The 20,043-nt window shown below is 43.0% G+C and overlaps 1 protein-coding gene across 9 annotated transcripts in view; it reads right to left on the minus strand.

Annotated features, from left to right (window-relative positions):
* Nucleotides 1-20,043, minus strand: part of GPM6B (glycoprotein M6B) — a 147,805-nt gene that overhangs the window by 5,178 nt on the left and 122,584 nt on the right. For all 9 annotated transcript variants that reach the window (XM_080652968.1, XM_080652969.1, XM_080652970.1 and 6 more), the window contains 5 exons: nt 8,843-9,029; nt 6,743-6,899; nt 4,115-4,286; nt 1,801-1,874; nt 381-446 (listed from right to left, as the gene is read on the minus strand). In XM_080652968.1, coding sequence (XP_080509094.1) covers nt 381-446; nt 1,801-1,874; nt 4,115-4,286; nt 6,743-6,899; nt 8,843-9,029 — 656 coding nt within the window. The remainder of the gene's footprint in view (nt 1-380; nt 447-1,800; nt 1,875-4,114; nt 4,287-6,742; nt 6,900-8,842; nt 9,030-20,043) is intronic.

Raw genomic sequence — 20,043 nt, forward strand, 5'->3', positions numbered from 1 at the left:
AGCATACCTTCTGTGCACAACAAGATCAACGGTGCAAGTGTGTATGTATATATGCACATTTCCTCATGTGACCATTTATCCATGCTTGAAGTCATGAAAGTAAGGGCTGAATAAATCACATTGCAATGTTCTCGTCCTAGTTAACAGGTATTCCAGGCATCGGTACCCTCTCTTCTTTCCACAGAATACAATTTACATTACCTACAATTGGTGCCAGGATAGCCAGCTAGTACACCCTGCGATCTAGACATGCGGTAGGTTTACACAGGAAGTTTAACCCACCTTGAGTCCTAGGAGTGTTTCCTGGAAGGGAAACCTGTCGTTACAGATACTGCTGGGAGGGGGAGCTAGACCAGGCCAGTCCTCAGGCCCTTACTCACCAGGGCAATGACGGTGGCACCAGCTCCAGCACAGGCCACAATGAACAGGTGATAGGACATGTAGAACTAGGAAAGAAGAGGGCACCAACATGAGCATTTTGTGTATAATGAAATGGCCTACTCCCGTTTCAACACGCTGCATCTTTGTTTTCGCAAGGCTGGGTATAAGTGTGCACCTCCCATCCAGCCCAGTTGGAATCACCTGGCGGGTTTTTAAACTTCCTGATGCCCTAGACCAGTGGTCTGCAAACTGCAGCTCGTGAGCCACACGCGGCTCTTTGGCCCCCTTGAGTGTGGCTCTTCCACAAAATACCACAGCCTGGATGAGTCTATTTTGAAGAAGTGGCGTTAGAAGAAGTTTAAGTTTAAAAAATTTGGCTCTCTAAAGAAATTTCAATCGTCGTACTGTTGATATTTGGCTCTGTTGACTAATGAGTTTGCCGACCACTGGTCTAGTCGGCAAACTCATTAGTCAACAGAGCCAAAATCAACAGTACGACGATTGAAATTTCTTTTGAGAGCCAAATTTTTTAAACTTCTAACGCCACTTCTTCAAAATAGACTCGCCCAAGCCGTGGTATTTTGTGGAAGAGCCACACTCAAGGGGCCAAAGAGCCACGTGTGGCTCGCGAGCCGCAGTTTGCCAACCATGGCCCTAGACCAATTAAAGCTGAGTATCTGGAGGCTGGGGCTCAGCCATCAGTATATTGTAATGCTGCTCAATGACTGCAACATGCAGCCAAGGTTGGGAGCCCCTGCCTTGAGCCATTCCACACTGGATATACATACCGACCAGCCAGGTCAGCAGGGGCTCATTATTTTGGTAACTGATTGATTTCTAAAAGCACATTAGGGTTCTCTTATACATGCAAGCTTCTACTGGTGCATTTAAGAGTTTTATAAACCAATGCTTGAAGAATATTCTAGGGCCAGAGATTTTAAAGCGAAGAGTGTTAGGATTTAGTGTGCTCTAGAAATAACAGCAATCACTCTGGAAATATAAATGACTGTGACTTGATTTATAAACTTTTGACTTAACATACAAATACAGGGGACACTTTCCCCTGAAAATTAATTTACACTTGTTCTGTGCAAATGTCCTAATTTGAAAAACTATCTGAAGGTGAAAGAGAAGAGTATATTTTCAGATTTTCAGGATTGGGGTCACTTCCAAATTGTTGCAGAAAGAGAAAGCTTTCTGATTGCTACGATCCTCACTGAAAGGGTGGACCGAGTGAAAGAGCCATCTTTTAGGTCAAAAGTGGTTGAGTACTGATTACATACAGTTCACTCTTTAAAAGTCTGCAAAAAGGTCTTTCCTTGACAGCATTTGAGCCATCCCTCCTGCTTTTGCTCCCCAGGAGAATGGACTCTGTTTTGCTGTGATCATCTGTGAGCCTCTGACAGGAGAGTGGTTTACCTCGTTGGTGTTGCAGATGTTCTCTAGGGCGGAGCCGCATATTTTTCCTGGGAAAGCATTCCAAGGAATGATACCTGTGAAGTGAGTCCCAATAGAGAGTTAGGTGTTAGGGCAAACTACAATGCTTCCTGCTCTCCCGTCCTTACCACTTCGGAAGCCAATCACAGTACAGTTGTAGGTCATATTCTTCATCAATAATGAACACACCTGCCCTCTGCAAAACAGGCTTTTGGAATAATTATTAAGTCCCATTTGGACTACAGGGCATGAGTAAAGTCAACTAGTCTGTAAGAGACTTACCCTGATACTATTTTTCTACAAATTATGCTTTGTTTAGTTGAGCTGATATCTGTAAAAATTGATTTTCAAAGTGAAGTTTTCCCTCCTATGTATCTATGAATTATAGTTGAGCAGCTCCAGGAGGACCCCCCCCCCCCCTAAAGCATTTCATCATGCTGAGGTCAAGTCCATTTCCTCATGTTTCCTTGGTCTGTGGCCTTGTTACTCAGGCTCTTTGTTAGTGGTTTGCCATGAGATACGTTCTGAAATTGAGAGTCTGTGCTCAGAAAGTTTCATGGCAGTATGACAGAGTAATTTGTTTTTGTTAAGTAATTTGGACTTGTATCTTGTCTTTGCTTTTATATTCATTTTATTATGTTTTTTAAAAAAATATTTTTATTTCAGAGAGAGGGAGAGAGAGAGAGAGAAACATAAATGATGAGAGAGAATCATTGATTGGCTGCCTCCTGCACACCCCCTAGTGGGGATCGAGCCTGCAACCCCAGGCATGTGCTCTGACCTGAAATGGAACAGTGACCTCCTGGTTTCATAGGATGATTCTCAAGCACTGAACCATACCGGCTGGGCCATTTTTATTGTGTTTTACAAATGTTTTGGAAATACTTTGGGATTGAAAACACTGACCTTTATCACAGAGAGTGTGGCCAGCACAGTCCGTGGTCTTTCTCACTAACCCAGACTCCTCCCTGCAGCGACATTGTGCATTGGGGGCTGCTGCTCTTTTTTGCCATTAATGAGCAGGTGCATGCTTAAATATTGAACTCAGCTCAATTTACACTTCCCCAGGAGGAAAGGAAGGAGGATCTTAAAACATTCCTTATTTCCTCCATCCTTGCTGTGGGCCAAGAATAAGTCTTCATGCTTCAGAAGAATGGGAAATGACAAGTCCCTAAATTGTCAGTGGAACTGGTGATTTCAAATATAGACTAAAAAGATGATTACCAATGACCAAAAATGTGTAGTGAAAATATTTAAGAATAAGGAAATGATATACATTGAGACTTTCATTTACAAATACTTTAAAAATCAACTTTAGGCTCTTTTTTTAAGGCTCTGTTTTCAATCCATCAAAAAGAACAGTGTGGTTGAGCCTTGGTCTTTATGAGAAGAGATTATTAGGCTGATGGGCAATTTAAGACAAATTTCCTATTATATTGTAAGGTAAGAGGCTGAGGATAAGTCACACGGGAAAAACAAGCAACAAAAATGAAATGCTAGTCATCTCTCTCAAAGCTCTGAAAGAACAGTTACTTCCTCTTCGGTGCTAATGAAAAGCTGTTTTCCCCTAGTTGTTTCTGCCAAGAACAGGATTTCTGCCATCCTGGCTAGAAACACTAATTAAACTCCATACATAGGGGATGTTGCCTTCTCTCACTCAGCAGGGAAATCAAGTCTCAAATTAATTGACAGGCACAGCAATGGCCCCTTCTGTGGCGTGTCAAAATGAACCAACCGTAGCTGCTTATTGGGATAATCCCATTCATTTGAAAACATGTTTGAACCTGCCGGCTGTTATAGAATATGTTCTCATGGCTTTAAAATACATTTGGATTTTATGTTGTGTTTTTCAGTATAGATGAAGTTTAAGCACTTGGTCGTTTTAAAAAGACCTGCTTTGAAGAGTCGGACATACAGATTAATTGGATTATACAGGGCATGCAATGTTTTGGATGGAAAGTAAGATGATAGAAAACTGAAAAATTGAAAAAAATGTCAATTTTTTATAGTGGACATCTGTTTTTTATTCAATTGCATTATGAAGTAGCTTCTCATTAAAAAATGTTTGCTACTTTCTTGAAAACATAAAATTTTAAATGGCACCCTTTACCAACCAAGACCCTAATGATCTTTCCATTCAGAAAATGGGGCATAATGAGGGAAAGAGTATATACACCATTCCAAAGAAAAGATATGAAAGAGATCATGATGATTAAAAAGATGCCCATGTAATAATTAAAAGGTGCAGACTTATGCACGAGAGCATAAACATTAACGGGGGATTCAAAGGAAGTACCGTATTGTCGGATATCCACGCAGATCTGCTCCACACTGGCTGTCCCGTTGGTCTGAGGTGACTTGATGACTTCACAAGTTGACCATATGTTGTAGAACATAAACACAGGCACCGCAGAGAAACCAAACACACCGAGCCAGGCCACTCCCAGCACATAGGTGAGGAAGACAAACTATGCCGAGAAAGGACAAAGAATCGTCACTGAACCTGCCAAGGCGCATACCCTGGGAGGAATGATACTGCATTTCTGACTCGATACCGAACCTGTGGGATGCATTCAATTCAGAGCACCGTCTGGCCACAGTAGCAACAAGGCAAAGTGACAAGGGCAAGCAGAACCAAGGCTGGCAGCTGGGGCAGGGTGGTCACGCTCTCCAGAGACAGAGTATGGAAAGTGTTTACTACCGAAGCCCAGTTAGTTAAAAGTCCTTTTAACTAACAAGGACCAGAGATGATCTCCCTTTGTCCAAGATCACAGAGCTAATTAGTGACAGGGCCTCCCATGTGGCATTCTTTTGAAACATCAGTTCTGTACTCACCATGGGACAGTGTCTGGGTGGTTTCACAGGCCACTTGAATTATAACTTCATATTAATTTCCCCCAACTTAATGTCTTTTACATAATAGATGGATGGAATAATAGTCATATAAGATGTCCTTTCTCAAAAGGAACCTCACTAGTTTCATGATCCTGTGAAATTACTAAAAGCATTAGATCTTGAACCTGTATTAAAAGTTTAAAATAAAGGCCCTAACTGGTTTGGCTCAGTGGATGGAGCATCGGCCTGCGGACTGAAGGGTCCCGGGTTCGAGTCTGGTCAGGGGCATGTACTTTGGTTGCGGGCACATCCCCAGTGGGGGGTGTGCAGGAGGCAGCTGATCGATGTTTCTCTCTCATCGATGTTTCTAACTCTCTATCCCTCTTCCTTCCTCTCTGTAAAAAAATCAATAAAATATTTAAAAAAAAAAGTTTAAAATAGCCTTGAACACAAGTTGAATGCACAGTGAATCTGATCAAATTCTCATTTCCCCTGAGTTGTTTTCATCTTTAAGATTCACAGCGCCGCTGCAAGCAAAGCCCTGGCTTAGGACAAAATTACGGTGTTCACCCCCACATTGCCACGCAGAATATAATCACATTGCTGTCGTTTCTTCCTAACCTGCCTTGACTACCAATTTTCAGAGAACTTTGAAAGGCTGTTTCAAACACATTGAGGTATTTATATTTTCAGAATGTGCACCCACGCAGTGTGTGGGTGAAGGTTCGGAATCCTAGTTTGGCTCTTTAGTTTTTCAGGCTGTTGCTGAAGAAGTGAAGTTTCCATCTAACTTTCCACACTGCAGGAAATCCCTGCGTCGTGCCAGGTTGGCCTGGGGTCAGCTCAGACAGGTCACCTCCTGTCGGTCATCCCAGGAAACTGCAGGAACAAGGCATTTTATCTCAAGGACATTTACACTTGGGGAAGCATTTGCATTTCTAAAAGTATTCAAAGCAGCAGAGTTCAGCAGTTTCACAGGCTCCCTCCCCAGTGCTTACGGGTGGGCCACTCCAGACTAGGCTTTCTTTTCTTGCCCTGAAGAAGAAAACTTTCTTTCTAATACACCACAAAGACTTGAAAAGGGCTGGTGATTCTTTGCTTGGTGAGCCTCGCTTTCCCACAGCGGTCAAGGCCCTCAGGATAACCGGTGCCCAGTGGAGAGGGCCTGTGGGGACATTCCTGTTCTGGTGGCCTCTAGCATTCAGAGTTCTGTCCTTAATGACAGATTGTGAGTCGCACGCAGAGCCTGAAATGATCACATTCTGGCCCTGGGTAGACATGGTTTGTTGACCTCTGATCTAGAGGAGAACAGAGCTTAGAAAGAGCTCATTAAAAGACTGGGTTATAGGGCTCAGTGGCTGAGCGTCGACCCATGAACCAGGGGTTCAGGGTTCTATTCCTGGTCAGGGCATCTGCCCCGGTTGTAGGCTTGATCCCCAGTGGGAGGTGTGCAGGAGGCAGCTGATAAGTGATTGTCTCATCACTGATGTTTCTATCTTTCCTTCTCTGAAATCAATAAAAATATATTTTTAAAAAAACTAGGTTATAAAGAGCTGCATCCCAGAGGGAAACTCTAAGGGGGCTGAGTGGCTAGTACTTGTAAGGCTTCAGGATCACAATCCAAATTCAAGACATGAAGAGAGCATTGAGACAATGTGCAAGTCCTCTCCTTTCATTGTGGGAACTTATATTTGAAAAATCTTCAATACCCTCATTATCTATACCTTGATAAGGGAAATGTTTGATGTAATACTACCCCCCACATATTTTAATTTATTATCAATAATATGTTGAAGGTATTTTCAAATTCTGAACTCTAAATTAAGAACACTACAGGCATACCTCGGTTTTATTGCACTTCAGAGATGATGTGTGTTTTACAAACTGAAAGCAAAGACCCTCCAGCAGCAGAAAGATATGACTCGCTTCATTGCGGTGGTCTGAAACCAAGCCTACTGTATCTCTGAGGTGTGCCTGTATGTGTGTCATGGACTCTCCCTGCATCCTCAGCTCATAGCTTTTCTCAGCTACACAGTACAGAGAGGTGTGGCTCTGGCTGTGCATCAGACAATATGAGATTCATACTCACCATTCCACTGATGCATCGGCCACAGGCGGTGGTTTTAAACTCCCCGTGAAGTTCTTTCACTGCACTCGTGGTGTAAAAGCCTTCTGCCAACAGGATGATCCCATACAAGAAGAAAAAGGATGCAATTCCATAGATGACATACTGCATCAGTTGGATTCTACAGAAAGGAAGAGGAAAGCCTGAGGATTTAAATCCACTGCCTGGTAAACAGACAGCGTTTTCAACCTTTGGAGGGAGGACATGAGGATGGTGTTCCTGTGGCATCTCCTGCCAGTCACATGGTTGCAGTGGGATTATGGGCATTCCGGACAGGCATCCCTGCCCACCCCACTGCATCCTGGGCCTTTTTTCCAAGATGGGACCACTGTTGAGGTGTACAGCCTTCCCAGACAAGGGAGACTTTTCCTTCGGGCAAGGGCAGAGGCCCAGGTGTAACTTGTAATACCCAAGTCCTGTGCCGTGGGGGTTAGAATCCTCATTTTGCAAATAGGTAAAGAAAGTCATTGAGGCCGAAACCGGTTTGGCTCAGTGGATAGAGCGTCGGCTTGCGGACTGAGGGGTCCCGGGTTCGATTCCGGTCAAGGGCATGTACCTTGGTTGCGGGCACATCCCCATTGGGAGGTGTGCAGGAGGCAGCTGATCGATGTTTCTCTCTCATCGATGTTTCTAGCTCTCTATCCCTCTCCCTTCCTCTTTGTAAAAAATCAATAAAATATATTTAAAAAAAAAAAAAAAAGAAAGTCATTGAACATGTTCTTTCTGCCTTATCAAATGCCTCCCAACCAGGCCTACTGGTTAATGTTATTCTGACAAGGCCCCTAAGTAAGCACTCAGGGCTTCCTTAAGAAATAACTTGGGCAGATTTTTTTTTTTTTTTTGCATTGAGATTCTCACTACATAAGTGATAATGTGTCAAGAGGTTTAAGATACAGAAAGTTAATTTACAACTAATGTCCTGTGAAAGCTGACAGGGACCCAGATGACTGTTCCTCGACCTTTGGCTGCCCTTTGGAACTACTGGGGGAGCTTTAGGAAATACTGGTACCTGGGTACTATCCCCAGAGATTATGACTTAATTGGTCTGGGGCAAATCATGGGCATGGGGAATTTTTAAGGATTCCTGGAAATTTGGGAGCCACTCATCAAGTTCATTAGCTAATTAAAGCAGCACACCTTTCCCAGGGTCGGTTGCCGTAAATATTCTTGGTCTTCTTTGCACACAGTTGTATTCATTAAGTCCCTTGTCCTGTTTGATCCTCCTTATAACTTCCCCTACCCCCGATCATTACTTTGGATGTCATTCATGAATAGATAAAAAAGAATAACATTCCCTAAGGACTCTTCCAACATGACTTCATTATTGAAGCATAAAAATTCATTCGTGCCTTTTTCAGTCTGGTGGAGAAGTTTTTTATAATCACAAGACACCTAAATACTGTGAGACTTTGGAAGTCAAGGAAGGAAAAAGAAAATACTGGGGGCAATAGGGAAAGTATATGAAGTACATGAATGCACTGCTTTGGGGCTTGCACAGTTAGGAGAATCTGTGAGGCAGTTGTTGAAACTCCACTGAAAATGGTTTCAGAATGGGGAGGCAGAGATTTGGGGCTCAACTCCCCCCCCCAAACTTTCCCTTTTCTGCATTGGAAGGTGTTCTGGGATTTGTTCTGCCTGAAGAATTAATGTCAAAAGTCCTGCTCCTGTAGAATTAGAGGGTAGTCCTCAACAGGGTTCCTATTATTCCAGGGATGGTCGTTTCCTGTGAGACCACTGGAGGGCGCCTCTTACTTGGGAACCATGATAGCTGGCGTGATGATCCACAGCATCACCCTGCCATAGCCCCCCATCCCCATGTCCAAGGCTACAGTGTGCGGAATGTCCTATGTGTGCAGCTTGCCATTCCCAGGTGAGATCCCAAAAGCCCACTGCCTTCTTGGCTCGTTCTTTTTTCCTTCGCTCATGGACTTTTTTCTATCTGCATACAGTGAGCTTTCATGAAAAGCGTCAGCTTTCTGCCAGGAGAGCACACCGTAGTCTTTCTGAAAACATCATGGGGTTCTTGTGCTTTAAACACATTCTTAAAGGGAAGCAGGTACTTACACCTCACTCAGCACAGCATGGTCCCTGGTGTTGGTGGAGAAGTGTTGCTCAAGAATCGCCACAGTGCCTGCAAGAGCCACATGTCCACAGCCACAGAACAAAGCCACCCCGGAGAAGCAAAGGATGGTGGCCACCAGAGAGGCGTAGGGGACTCCTCCCAGACACTTGATGCAGCATTCGAAGCAACCTGGACCCAAAGGAGAGAAAATGCATCTGTTATGGGCAAGATGCTCTGGTCTTCATGAACACTACACATTAGCAAAGAAGGTTCTACTTTTCCATCTTCCTTCTCAGACTCTATGGTTAACAGTGCAACATCCCAAGGGCCAGTGGGGGTAGTTGTCATGATCTCATATTCTGTGGGTGAAGACTCTAGGGCTCCAAGAGGGAACATAGCTTAATTTGCTCAGGGTGAGTGGCAGAGCAGTTACTGATAAATAATTATGTAGTAAGTCACAATTCTAGAGTTTCTCGACTGACCCGGGTTGGTGGGGGGACCTGCTTAAGTGATGATGTGGAGCAATCACTCCCCTAACAGTCAAGAGAGGACAGCAGGGAAGCCGCAGTTCTACAAAGAAAAGCCACCATCAAGTTCCCCTCAACCTCAACCTTCTGGGGTTCCAAGTACCTCTATTTCTGTAGCAGCCAATGGCTTTGCCGAGCCCTTATGTCCTGGGAACCAGAAGAATCAAATACAGTAATCATACTGTTGCTGCATTCAGAAAAATATGAACATGATCATTTTGGAAAGGTGATGGGTATTTTGGTCCCTAGAAGTACAGAGTCACGAAGGCACACTTGAGTGGATCCCCTCAAGTTTCATTCATGTCAATATCAGAAATTACCTTAACTTTGTAATAAAAATGTCCCCCAGCCCAGCAGCACAAGCAGTTTATTCATAGTCCTCCTCCTCCCCGGCTTCCATCTGTTCCCTTCCTCGACACACATGTTCAGAATAAGAACCCAGAACTGGTGGATGACATTTAAGTACTTGAAGAAGGACAAGGAACAGAAGAAAAAAAAAAAAAAGACAAAATGAGCATCCATGAAGTGAAATGAAGGAGAGAGAGCCACGATTCACTCTTCATCTTGAGAAGAATAAGTCTTCTATTCATTTTTAAAATAAACCTTTACTTGAGATGGCCATGGAGACCTCCCCAAGGGGCAAAGCCAGTTGCCATTTTCAGTTTGGAGACATTTATGTTTCGGTAGAGCAGTGCTGGCCTCAGGATAATGTCACTACCTCCCTGACCTCCTGTCCCTGTTTATATTATCCAGACCCTTAAGTAAATGGCTTGTCAGGGAAATCGAACTCTGAGTGCATTATGAGGTCTAACAGCAGTCAAGAGCAGTTCATTACTCCAAGGCAGCGCATGAAGCCAGCTACATTTCTTTTCCCCAAATGGTCTTTACAGTAGACAGGAAGGGGATACCCAGCATAAAACACTGGAGACAGGCTTTTCCATTTTGATGAGCATCGCATTTTAAACTAGCATTTGCTTAACCCCACCACATTACCAGATTTCTCCAGCCTCGATGTGTTCTAGCACATAAAACAATAGACCTGTGTGTACTGTATCAGTCACAATCTCCCCACTCCTAGTCTCTATTATACAGTATAAGTAACAACATGCATGCCTGCTTCCCTGGCTAACAATGTCATATCTGGTCCATATTGCATAGAGATGTGTGGCCTGGAGGCTGTGCTGTCCAACATGGTAGCCACTAGCTCATGTGGCTATTTAAAATAAAATAATAAATTCAGTTCCACGAGCCACATTTCACATGCTCAGTAGCCACACATGCTAGTAGCTGCCCTATTGGACAGAGCAGATAGAGAACATTCTATCATTGCAGAACACTGCTTTGGAAGATACAGTTTCACCTGTCACATATTTGATTTTCTATAACATGACCTGGGTTCTAACTGACTTTCACTTTGGGTTCCATTAATTCAATATTTTTTTGAAGACCTACTGGGTGCTAAGCACTGTGCTTGGCAACTGGGGAAACAACTATGAAATCAGATGTCTTTTTTGCCTTCAAGGAGTCTAATAATGCTGAAGGCAGACATATAATGTTATTATAGTACAGCATGATAAGATACAGACTGCTGGAAAGCCGGTGGATGGTGGGTGGGAAAGGGGAGAGAGAAGGACAGGAAGGAATATAATTCATACTGGAGAGAGATTAGGAAAGGCTTTCTACAGAAAGACCTCGTATGCAGAATACAGTTGACATGGTGACATTGACATATAATCTGATAAAAGGCTTATTCATTCCTGAATATTTTTGTTTTATATATGTATACTATATATTTAAAGAAACCATATCCTTTCTCATCATTTGGAGTTAGGTTAGGTGTTATGGCATAGCACACTTGCTCTTTAACAATATAACTCATCCTTCCCAATCCAGCTGCCACTTCAAAGGTCTTTCATCCAAAGGGCTATAGCATTCTGCTTCTTTCAAAGGAAATATCACAGCTGCTCCTTGACTCAGAAAGACAAGCGGGGTTAGAAGAATGATGCTGTTCAGTCCCAAATTCAACACTACATCAAGGTTAAAGTTTCCCTCCAATTTATATCTCTCAAGGACTCCATATACCCCATGCCGTGGGTCTGGTTTTATAACAGCGGGGAAAATCAGGGACTCAAGGGTTTGGAGGATCACATCAATGAATCAGTCTCTCTGCAGATGGTTTTATTTGCAGCTATAGGAGTTCTTGCTCCTATAGAACAGAAGTCACCATATTGGTCATCATTCCACATTCACAGATAAAACTCTTACGGATCTTGCTGGCCAATGTGAGTAGAAGCTTGTGGAATGCAACATGGGAAAAATTTATAGGAAATAATATAGCTGGATGCATAGCAGGTTCATCAGAAGGCACAGTTCAGCCCTCACTCAAGAGAAACTCTTCCCATAACCTTGCTGTTATCATCACTTAGGGTATTGCAGTGTCTCAAAGGTCTTGTTTAATTGAAGCTGTCAGTTAAGCAGAGTAACAGATATGGGTGCAGATGACAACATTAAAAAGGAGGGAGCAGCTGTCTATTCACTTGTTCCATTTTATTCAATTAGTGACCATTCAATGCTCACCAAGTATCTTCAATGTCCCAAGCATTTTGCTGGGCACTGGGGACTCAATGGTAAACTAAGATAGGTGTGGTCTACACTCTAATGGAGTTTATAGTCTACGGGGAAATGGGACATTAACCATATGGTTTTAAACTCAGAAGTCCTAGGAGAGCAAACTGTGGGGACTCACTTAGGTTTCAGAGGGATGGCTATGGATGGCTTCCAGAGTTTAAATATGAAGGATGAATTTTAGTTACTTAGGCAACGGGAGAGCAGAATGGGTTAGGGAGGATGTTTCAGGAACAAAACTCTATGGTAGAAAAGAACAGGGCGCTTTCCTGGGCATGAAAGAAGCCAGAACACAGAGTACACAGAGGGTGGGGCAAAGAAGATCAAAGGGATCTATTTCTGATAGACAACTTAGGGTCTTAGGCACCTTAAGGTTTCTGGACTTATCCTCAGAATCATTTGAAGCCATTGAGCACTTGTAACCACAGGGAACAGACTGGGGTTGCAAAAGATCACTGAGGCTGATGTGATGGGAACAAAGTGGAAGTGGAGATGAGTTGGAACCCAGTATAAAGGTTCACACAAAAGATGACAGGAGCTTGGACCAGGGCAAATGTGGTGGCAGTGGAGAAAATTAATGGGTCTGAGAGATGATTAAGATGTCAAATGGGCACAACTTGATGTGGATTTGACCATGGGGTTGGGAATGGGTTGGTGAGCACCAAAGATGACTCCTAAATGTCTGGCATGTATAACTGGATGGATATTATATTGTTCTCCTAGCTAGGTTGGCCAGAAGAGGCCTATGCTTTGAGGACAAAGATGTTGAATTTCTTTTTAGACATGTTGAGTGTGAGGTGACTGGAAGTCATCTTAAGGGAGGATTTCTCATAGGCAATTGGATACGTAGATCTATAGCTCAGAAGAACTAAGGATGGATGCCATCAGCTTCTACTGGACAGCAAAGAAAACTTTCAGACATCAACAAAACATATGAGTGGACCATTTATCAGTTGAAAGTGCTTTACTAGTAGCCCCTTTGTTTTGCAAAGTGTGATCCTTGTATCAGCTTCAGCAGGGAGCTTGGGAGAAATGCAGAATCTCGGGCCCCACTCCAGACCAGCTGAATCAGAACCTTCATTTTAACAAGCCTCTGCCTCAGGTGACTTGTGTGCACAAGAAAGTTTGAGAAGCCCATTTCTAGTCAACAGTCCCATCTTCCCAGCCTCAGGAGTGGTGTCCTGAGCACTTTGAAGTGCCTGTGTTGTGTTCAACCATGTTTGCTGTTTTCCCCTTAAGAGGTGGCCCACTGAACTTGGCCAAAACTCTGGCAAATCAAACGACAAGTTCCAGGGGCTTCAATGAAGAAAACAAAATGTTTCAAGTTGTTCAGCTGTCTTGGAAAGAGTGCAACTAGAGTGCTTTTTCTGAGCCAAATAAGTCCTCTTAACCTCAGAATTTCTGACAAAGATGCTTTAGAGCCACACCATAGATGAGGTCTGAGAAAACAAATTTATTCCCTCACCCTACCCTGCCATGGGGCTGAGAGTGCCCATACAGACAAAGGAACTGGATCTGTGATTCAGGCTGTCCCCACTGTGAGAAGTCACAGGCAAGACTGGTGTTTTGAAATGTGGAGGTGGTGCCAAGCATCAGCAGAGCACCACACTGTTCAAGTTCATGCTAGCTAAGGAAGGCCAATGCTTTTCTTGGATACTCCATAAATCCACACTCAAGTTTTCCCAAGCTTCAAACCAGAAAGGACAACATTGGTTAACGTGAACCAGAAAAGGCAAGGAAAGCATTTTTTTTTCATGACTATGATCTACTCAAGTAAAAATAAAAATACCAGGCCTTCAAGCACATTTTGTTACTAATTCTCAATGCCTCTCACCAAAGCCCCAGAATCTCTTAGGTTAATAATGCTGTAAGCCTTCACTTAGCCAGTTTCGGTGGCTAAAGAGAATTTTGAATTTTCGGTTTTGATTTACACAAAAAGTCCAGTGTGCGTTAGCCTAAGAGTTTAAATATAAACCACATAGTAGGGAGAAAGAAATCCACATCAATGCCTCTAACTCTCAATGGCCAGTTTGTCTGCAGTATCTCTAGAACCTTTTGTGCAGAACAACAGAATAAAACACGTTTTGTCCTCGGGCTTGCGGATGGCCGTTGCCATGGCTCTAGGTTCATGACGGCCCAGTGATTTGCCCCAAGTTGCCTGCAGTCCTGGCTGCAGATTTAATGCTGGCTCAGAAGGAGGGCCAGCGGGAACAGGGCTCACATTCTTCCCCAGGGAATGAATGTCACTCACACACACACCATGCTCTAAGCACGGCCTTCCTTGCTACTTTACTGATTCCTAATGAGCCACAACATTAAAAAGAAAAGGAGAAGCAGCCAAGGTTTGCAACTTTCAAACAAACAGCATCAGGAAAATGGAAGCGGTGAGAATCCTACTTAATAGAAGCAAAAGTGAATGTCAGCATCGGTTCTCAACAGGGCGTGACTGTGCCCCCACGGGACATTCTATAATGTCTGGAGATATTTTGGGTCCCCACAATTGGGGCAGAAGGGTGCTACTCGTTCCAGTGACTAAAGGCCAGGGATGCTGTCAAACTTACAATGCACAGGACAGCTCCCCAAGTATCTGATCCCAAATGTCACTAGTGCTGAGTTGGGGAAATCCCTGAGACAGCATGAACAAAAATCCATAGGAGTTTAGATCTGTGGTTTTCAACTGGGGATGATTTTGGCTCCCCAGGACATTGGGCAGTGTGTAGGAAGACATTTTCGGTCATCACAACTATGAGGGCACTGCTGGCATCTAGCAGGTAGAGGCCAGGGATGCTGCTAAACATCCTACAGTGCATAGGACAATCCCTTCCCCCCAACAAAGAATGATGGGATGCAAAATGTTAGTAGTGCCACAGGTAAGAAACCCCGCTCTAAGGTTATAACGCACAATCTTGGTCTGAGACACCTACAATTTTTTTAAGGAAGAGCTTAAGTCCTGGCTAGTGTGGCTCAGTTGGCTGGCACATCCTCTCATGCACCAAAAGGTTGCGGGTTTGATCCCAGTTGGGACGCGTGTGGGAGGCAACTGATTGATGTTTTTCACTCACATCATTGTTTCTCTCCCTTCTCCCTCCTTTCTTCCCTCCATAAAAAAATCAATGAATGTCCTTAGGTGAGAATAAAAAAATAATAATGACAAAAAAATTTTAAAAGAGCTTAATAAACGTTACTTGGCTTAAAAAATATCATAGAGCAGAGGCTTTCAAGTTTTGCTACATAGAATTATCTGGGGACCATTTGAAAGGCCTGATACCCACACTTCACCCCAGACCAAATAAATCAGAATTTCAGGGGGTGGGACTCAGCAATGAGATGTTTTGTGATTTTAAAAACAAAGCTCCCCATGTGATTTTTAATGAGCACCCAGGTTGGAGAACAAGTGTTACAGAGCCATTCAATTTTGGAGAACTTGCATCTGCCATAGGGAAAGTACCAGATTCCCAATACTTACAAGGCTTCTTGATAAAACTGGTGGTAATAGTAACAAATGTGACTTTTTTGATATAATGAAAGATCTACACAGCTCAGAGAACCAATATTTTTCAAATGACCAATGTGTGATATGAAATCATTCTTGAAAACAGAGCTAACTAAGGTAGAGCAACAGATTCTAACAGACCACAGTATAAAAAGTGGAGATTTGCAAAAATGTAAAACAGTACTTACTATTCTTCTCACTGAAGTTTTATTTAGTTTTAGAAAATAGTTACGTTTCCTAAATATTATTTAACATGTAATGGATTTATTATTGGTTTATTATTATAATAAGTTCATTATTTCACAGTTAATTTTTCATTTATAACTTCTAATACAGAAAATATTTATAGATATAACCCACATGAGCAAAAGTTTTTGGGGTCTTCAATTACTTTTAAGTGTGTAAAGGCAATTGCTTTTCAGCAGATCCTTTTAAAAAGCTTGTCCTAAAAGCTATTAAATATATTAAAATCTTAAAATAGATTTACTTCTAACATTTGCAATATGTCATGAGCAGTAGACAATAAGCAATTACATTAAAGTAAAGATATATTCACATGGTGAGAATGAACAAATTCAAGAAACAGACACTTCCTGGCCTCTTCCTTTTCCTTTGTGGGAACTGGCTTTGGCTTTCCTAAACACTATGTGTGTGTCTTAGCCTAGTGAAGTGGGGGAGCAACGGATCAGGGAAACCAATGGTGAGTAGGAGAAGCTAGCTTAGGTTCAGATATCACAGATTTTCAGAAAGATCTGTAGGGTATTCAAGAAATATGAGAACTATCTGCATCATGAAGCTTTGGTAGCACCCAACCTCATAGACCATCTGGGAGACAGCATCTATGTTTTTCTGGATTCCACTGAATTCCATGAGTGTCGACGTGGTGCTATATGCCAGGCACTGTTTTGCTCTCCCAGCATCGACACTGGAGCGGGATGAGGGACAGAAACACAAAAGAAATCATTAAAGCAGAATAAAGAGAGAGATGACTCAGGGACATGGGGAGTGACGTAGGCACAGATTTCCTGAGTCTAGTATGAGAGCTAAGGAAAGGGTGTATGGTGGCAGCAGTGTGGACAGGCCTTAAAGAACAGAAGAATCCCATGGTTAGGACAGATGGAAAAGTATATGGGAAGGAGAGCAGGGCCGACCTAGTGACGGATGCATCGGGGGAGTTCGGGGTGTGGCCACGTTTATAAAGGATGCCAGGGCAGTGTCAGGGTAGGAACCAGAAAGGCAGGCGGGGCTCTCCTGTGGCGGGGGCCTCCAAGCCAGCTTGCACCTTTGCAGGCTTCATTTTGCCGGCAGTGAGGAGAGATAGAAAGTTTGTGAGCAGGAGAGTTGACATGATCCAAGGTATGCTTTTAAGAGGTTAATCTGGGACTGGGGTGTAGGCTGGATTAGAGTGGGTGCAAACGAAACTCTTCCACTGTAGGTGGTAGCAGAATGGGTCTTTTTGAGGTTTTTTTCCAAAGCGTACAGGGCGCGTTCAATGGAGGCAGGAAGGATGAAAATCAGACAAAGCTCGGAGCTACTAAGCACTCAACGTCACACAACATTTAATGGCAATGGTTTGGCAAGAAGCAGTGAGAGAATTTATGTGAACAAATCTTCATAAGGGTCATTCCAGAAAACATAAACTAATCCAGAGAGACAGAAAGCAAATCAGTGGTTGCTTGGGGAGGGTAGGTGAGAGGAGGGCTTACAGAGGGAATCGGGGAAACTTGGGGATTCATGAACATGTCACCATCTTGCTTGGGCACATACATATGTCAAAACTTATCAACTACGCCATTTTAAATATATGCAGTGTCAATCATACCTCAAAAAAAGTTAGAAAAAAAAGCTACTTTTTAAGTTGGGTTTTTACAAAAGACACTAGTAATTTTAAAAAGCTGTGAATCCCTTTTGGGAACTAAGGATTGGCTGCAGAAGGTAGGATCCACATTAACCTGGGTGGGATGGGGTGACATGGATATGGATTCTGCAGCTCCCCCCTTAGTAGGGGCTACTGTCACTGAGGAGAGAAGACAGTGCTCTATGGCACAAAGGATGCATTTCCAGGCACCCTTCTGAGACATCCCCAATGATCCCGCTTCCTGAGATTCACACCTTTGTGTCATTCCTTGAGTGTGGGCTGGACCTAGTGACTTGCTTCTAGCCTTCTCTTTCTTGTTGGCATACTCTCTTACCCACTCACCTGATCTCTCTGATGAAGCCAGTTGCCATGTCATGAGGGAGCTGTGGGAAAGCTCACATGGCAAAGTATCAAGGGAGGTCTTGGGCCAGGAGCTAATGAGCAACTGAGACCTCGGGACAACAGACTGTGAGGAAATGAGCCCTGCCAACAACCGCAGGAGTGAGCTGGGAAGTGGATGAGTCCCTGGTTGGGCTTTAGATGAGACCCAGAGACATATAAGCTGAGCCCAGATTCCAACTTACAGAAACTGAGATAATATATATTGTTGTTACTAGTCACCAAGTTTAAGATTAATTTGTTAAATGACAATAGATTACTAAGACACTGGTGTTTGCCTACAGCTCTACAATACAATAGTTTTGCATTCGTTTTAGATACACAAAGATGCAATGATCATATAAAAACATCAAGAGGAGTTTTCCTTCAGATTCAATAGCACCAACCCCAGCTGGCATGACTCAGTGGTTGAGCATCCACCTATGAACCAGGAGGTCATGGCTCAATTGTCAATCAGGGCACATGCCTGGGTTGAGGGCTTGATCCCCAGTAGAGGGTGAGCAGGAGGCAGCTGATCAATGATTCTCTCTCATCATTGATGTTTTTTTCTCTCTCTCTCCCTTCCTCTCTGAAATAAAAAAATATATATTTTAAAAAATCCAACAGCACCATCTGCTAAGGATGTGGTGATTTGGCTTTGGACATCTTGATAGTAACTATGTATACAAGTTGCCTGTGAATTTCAAGTTTCTGTTCTTCAGAAAAGTATTTTGAACTGAACCAAGGTTATGATCCTCTATGTGGTGGCCAGACTTTAGTGTGCATCTAAATCACCCGGGGAACTTATTAAAAAGCAATTCCTGGGGCCCACCCCAAAGATGGTGGGTGGGGCCTGGGAATCTGAATGTTTAACCAGCATCCTTGGTGATTCTGATTCAGAGCATTAGAAGGCCATATTTTGAAAAATCACTTAACAAAATGACCCCCAATATTACAGTTAATAAAATATAAATCATCTTTTACATATCACAGAAAATAAAACTTGCTAAAGTACACTGAATTGAGCAATAGATGAAAACAGCTCCATGACATCCATTAAAGGCACGTCATTGGGTTATATTAAAGAACATGATGAGGTACATTTAAGAATTTCTCCCAAGCTCCCATCCACTACTTTCTCCTCACCCTCTCTTTGCCACAAGGAAACAAACCATTCCCACTTTCACTGCTCTTCCCCACTCTCCCTCACCAAGATTTTAAACAAAGGAATAAGAGGCATGCTTTCAGACAAGTAGACAAGAGAATCAAAGGTCACTATCTTTCAAACTAACCAGGACTCAGTGCATTAATGACGGTGATTCTTATGCATGTCTCTCCACAAGCAGAGAGAGAAAGCAGAATGAATACCTTAAGCAATTCTGTCTTTTCCAACGCTAAAGAGAGTCTAGATCTCAAGGGTAAATTCACTTCAATTCCTTCCTGTCTTCTCTCTTCTTGCTCTGGACTTTCCTCTAAATTAGTGCGCCTCAAACTGTAATGTTCATAGGAACCATCTGGAAATCCTGTTAAAATGCAGATTCTGATTCTGCAGGATTGGGGCAGGGCCTGAGACTCTGCCTTTGTAATAAGATTCCAGGTGATGCCAATTCTGCTGGTCCAAAGACCACACTTGGAACAGAGGATCTAAATTCTCTGATGCTATACTCTAAAGCCTGTGTAACACAATCTACAGTAGCTTGAAGTATTCCCCACAGGTGTGCATTAACTATTCCTTTTTTTTTTTTTTAACCAATGCTACCATCTCAGATGGCCATCTCAGGCCTGGGCCCCTAAGGCAGCATCAAACAGCGTTGCTTATGTGGCCATCCATCCTTTGATTCCCCGTAGGCCTAGAGAAGCTGTATTACCTGGGTAAAGAAGTTAAAAAAAATGAAAAAATAAGAAAAAAGCAACAGATGGTGAAGGATTAACTATCCAAATCCTAAAAATACAATTCTACTGGGAAGTTACACCAAAAAAACAAAGCACACACATGAAAAGATCAAGGCAAAGGGAACTGGAGCTACTGGACTTTTCTAATGGGGAATAAGGAAGTTGGGGGTTTGGGGGTAGGCGGTCTTGACTATAACTGCACAGGTGGGAGAGGCATTTTCCTTTGGCAAAGATCTGGTCAGCTTGTATCGAAACCTCTTCTTCCCCTCCCCCACTAGAAAGAAACTGAGAACTCTGAAAAAAAAAAAAAAAGACACAAGAGCCATATGGAATTCTCTATTTTTTCTCTCACACCATCTGGTTTGGAATCTAAGTACAGAATGGCAACTGCATTGATTTAGAAGCCAACAAAATCTCCAAGCAACTGGG

This window comes from Plecotus auritus (assembly GCF_963455305.1).
Source record: "Plecotus auritus genome assembly, chromosome: X".
Taxonomy (NCBI): Eukaryota; Metazoa; Chordata; class Mammalia; order Chiroptera; family Vespertilionidae; genus Plecotus; species Plecotus auritus.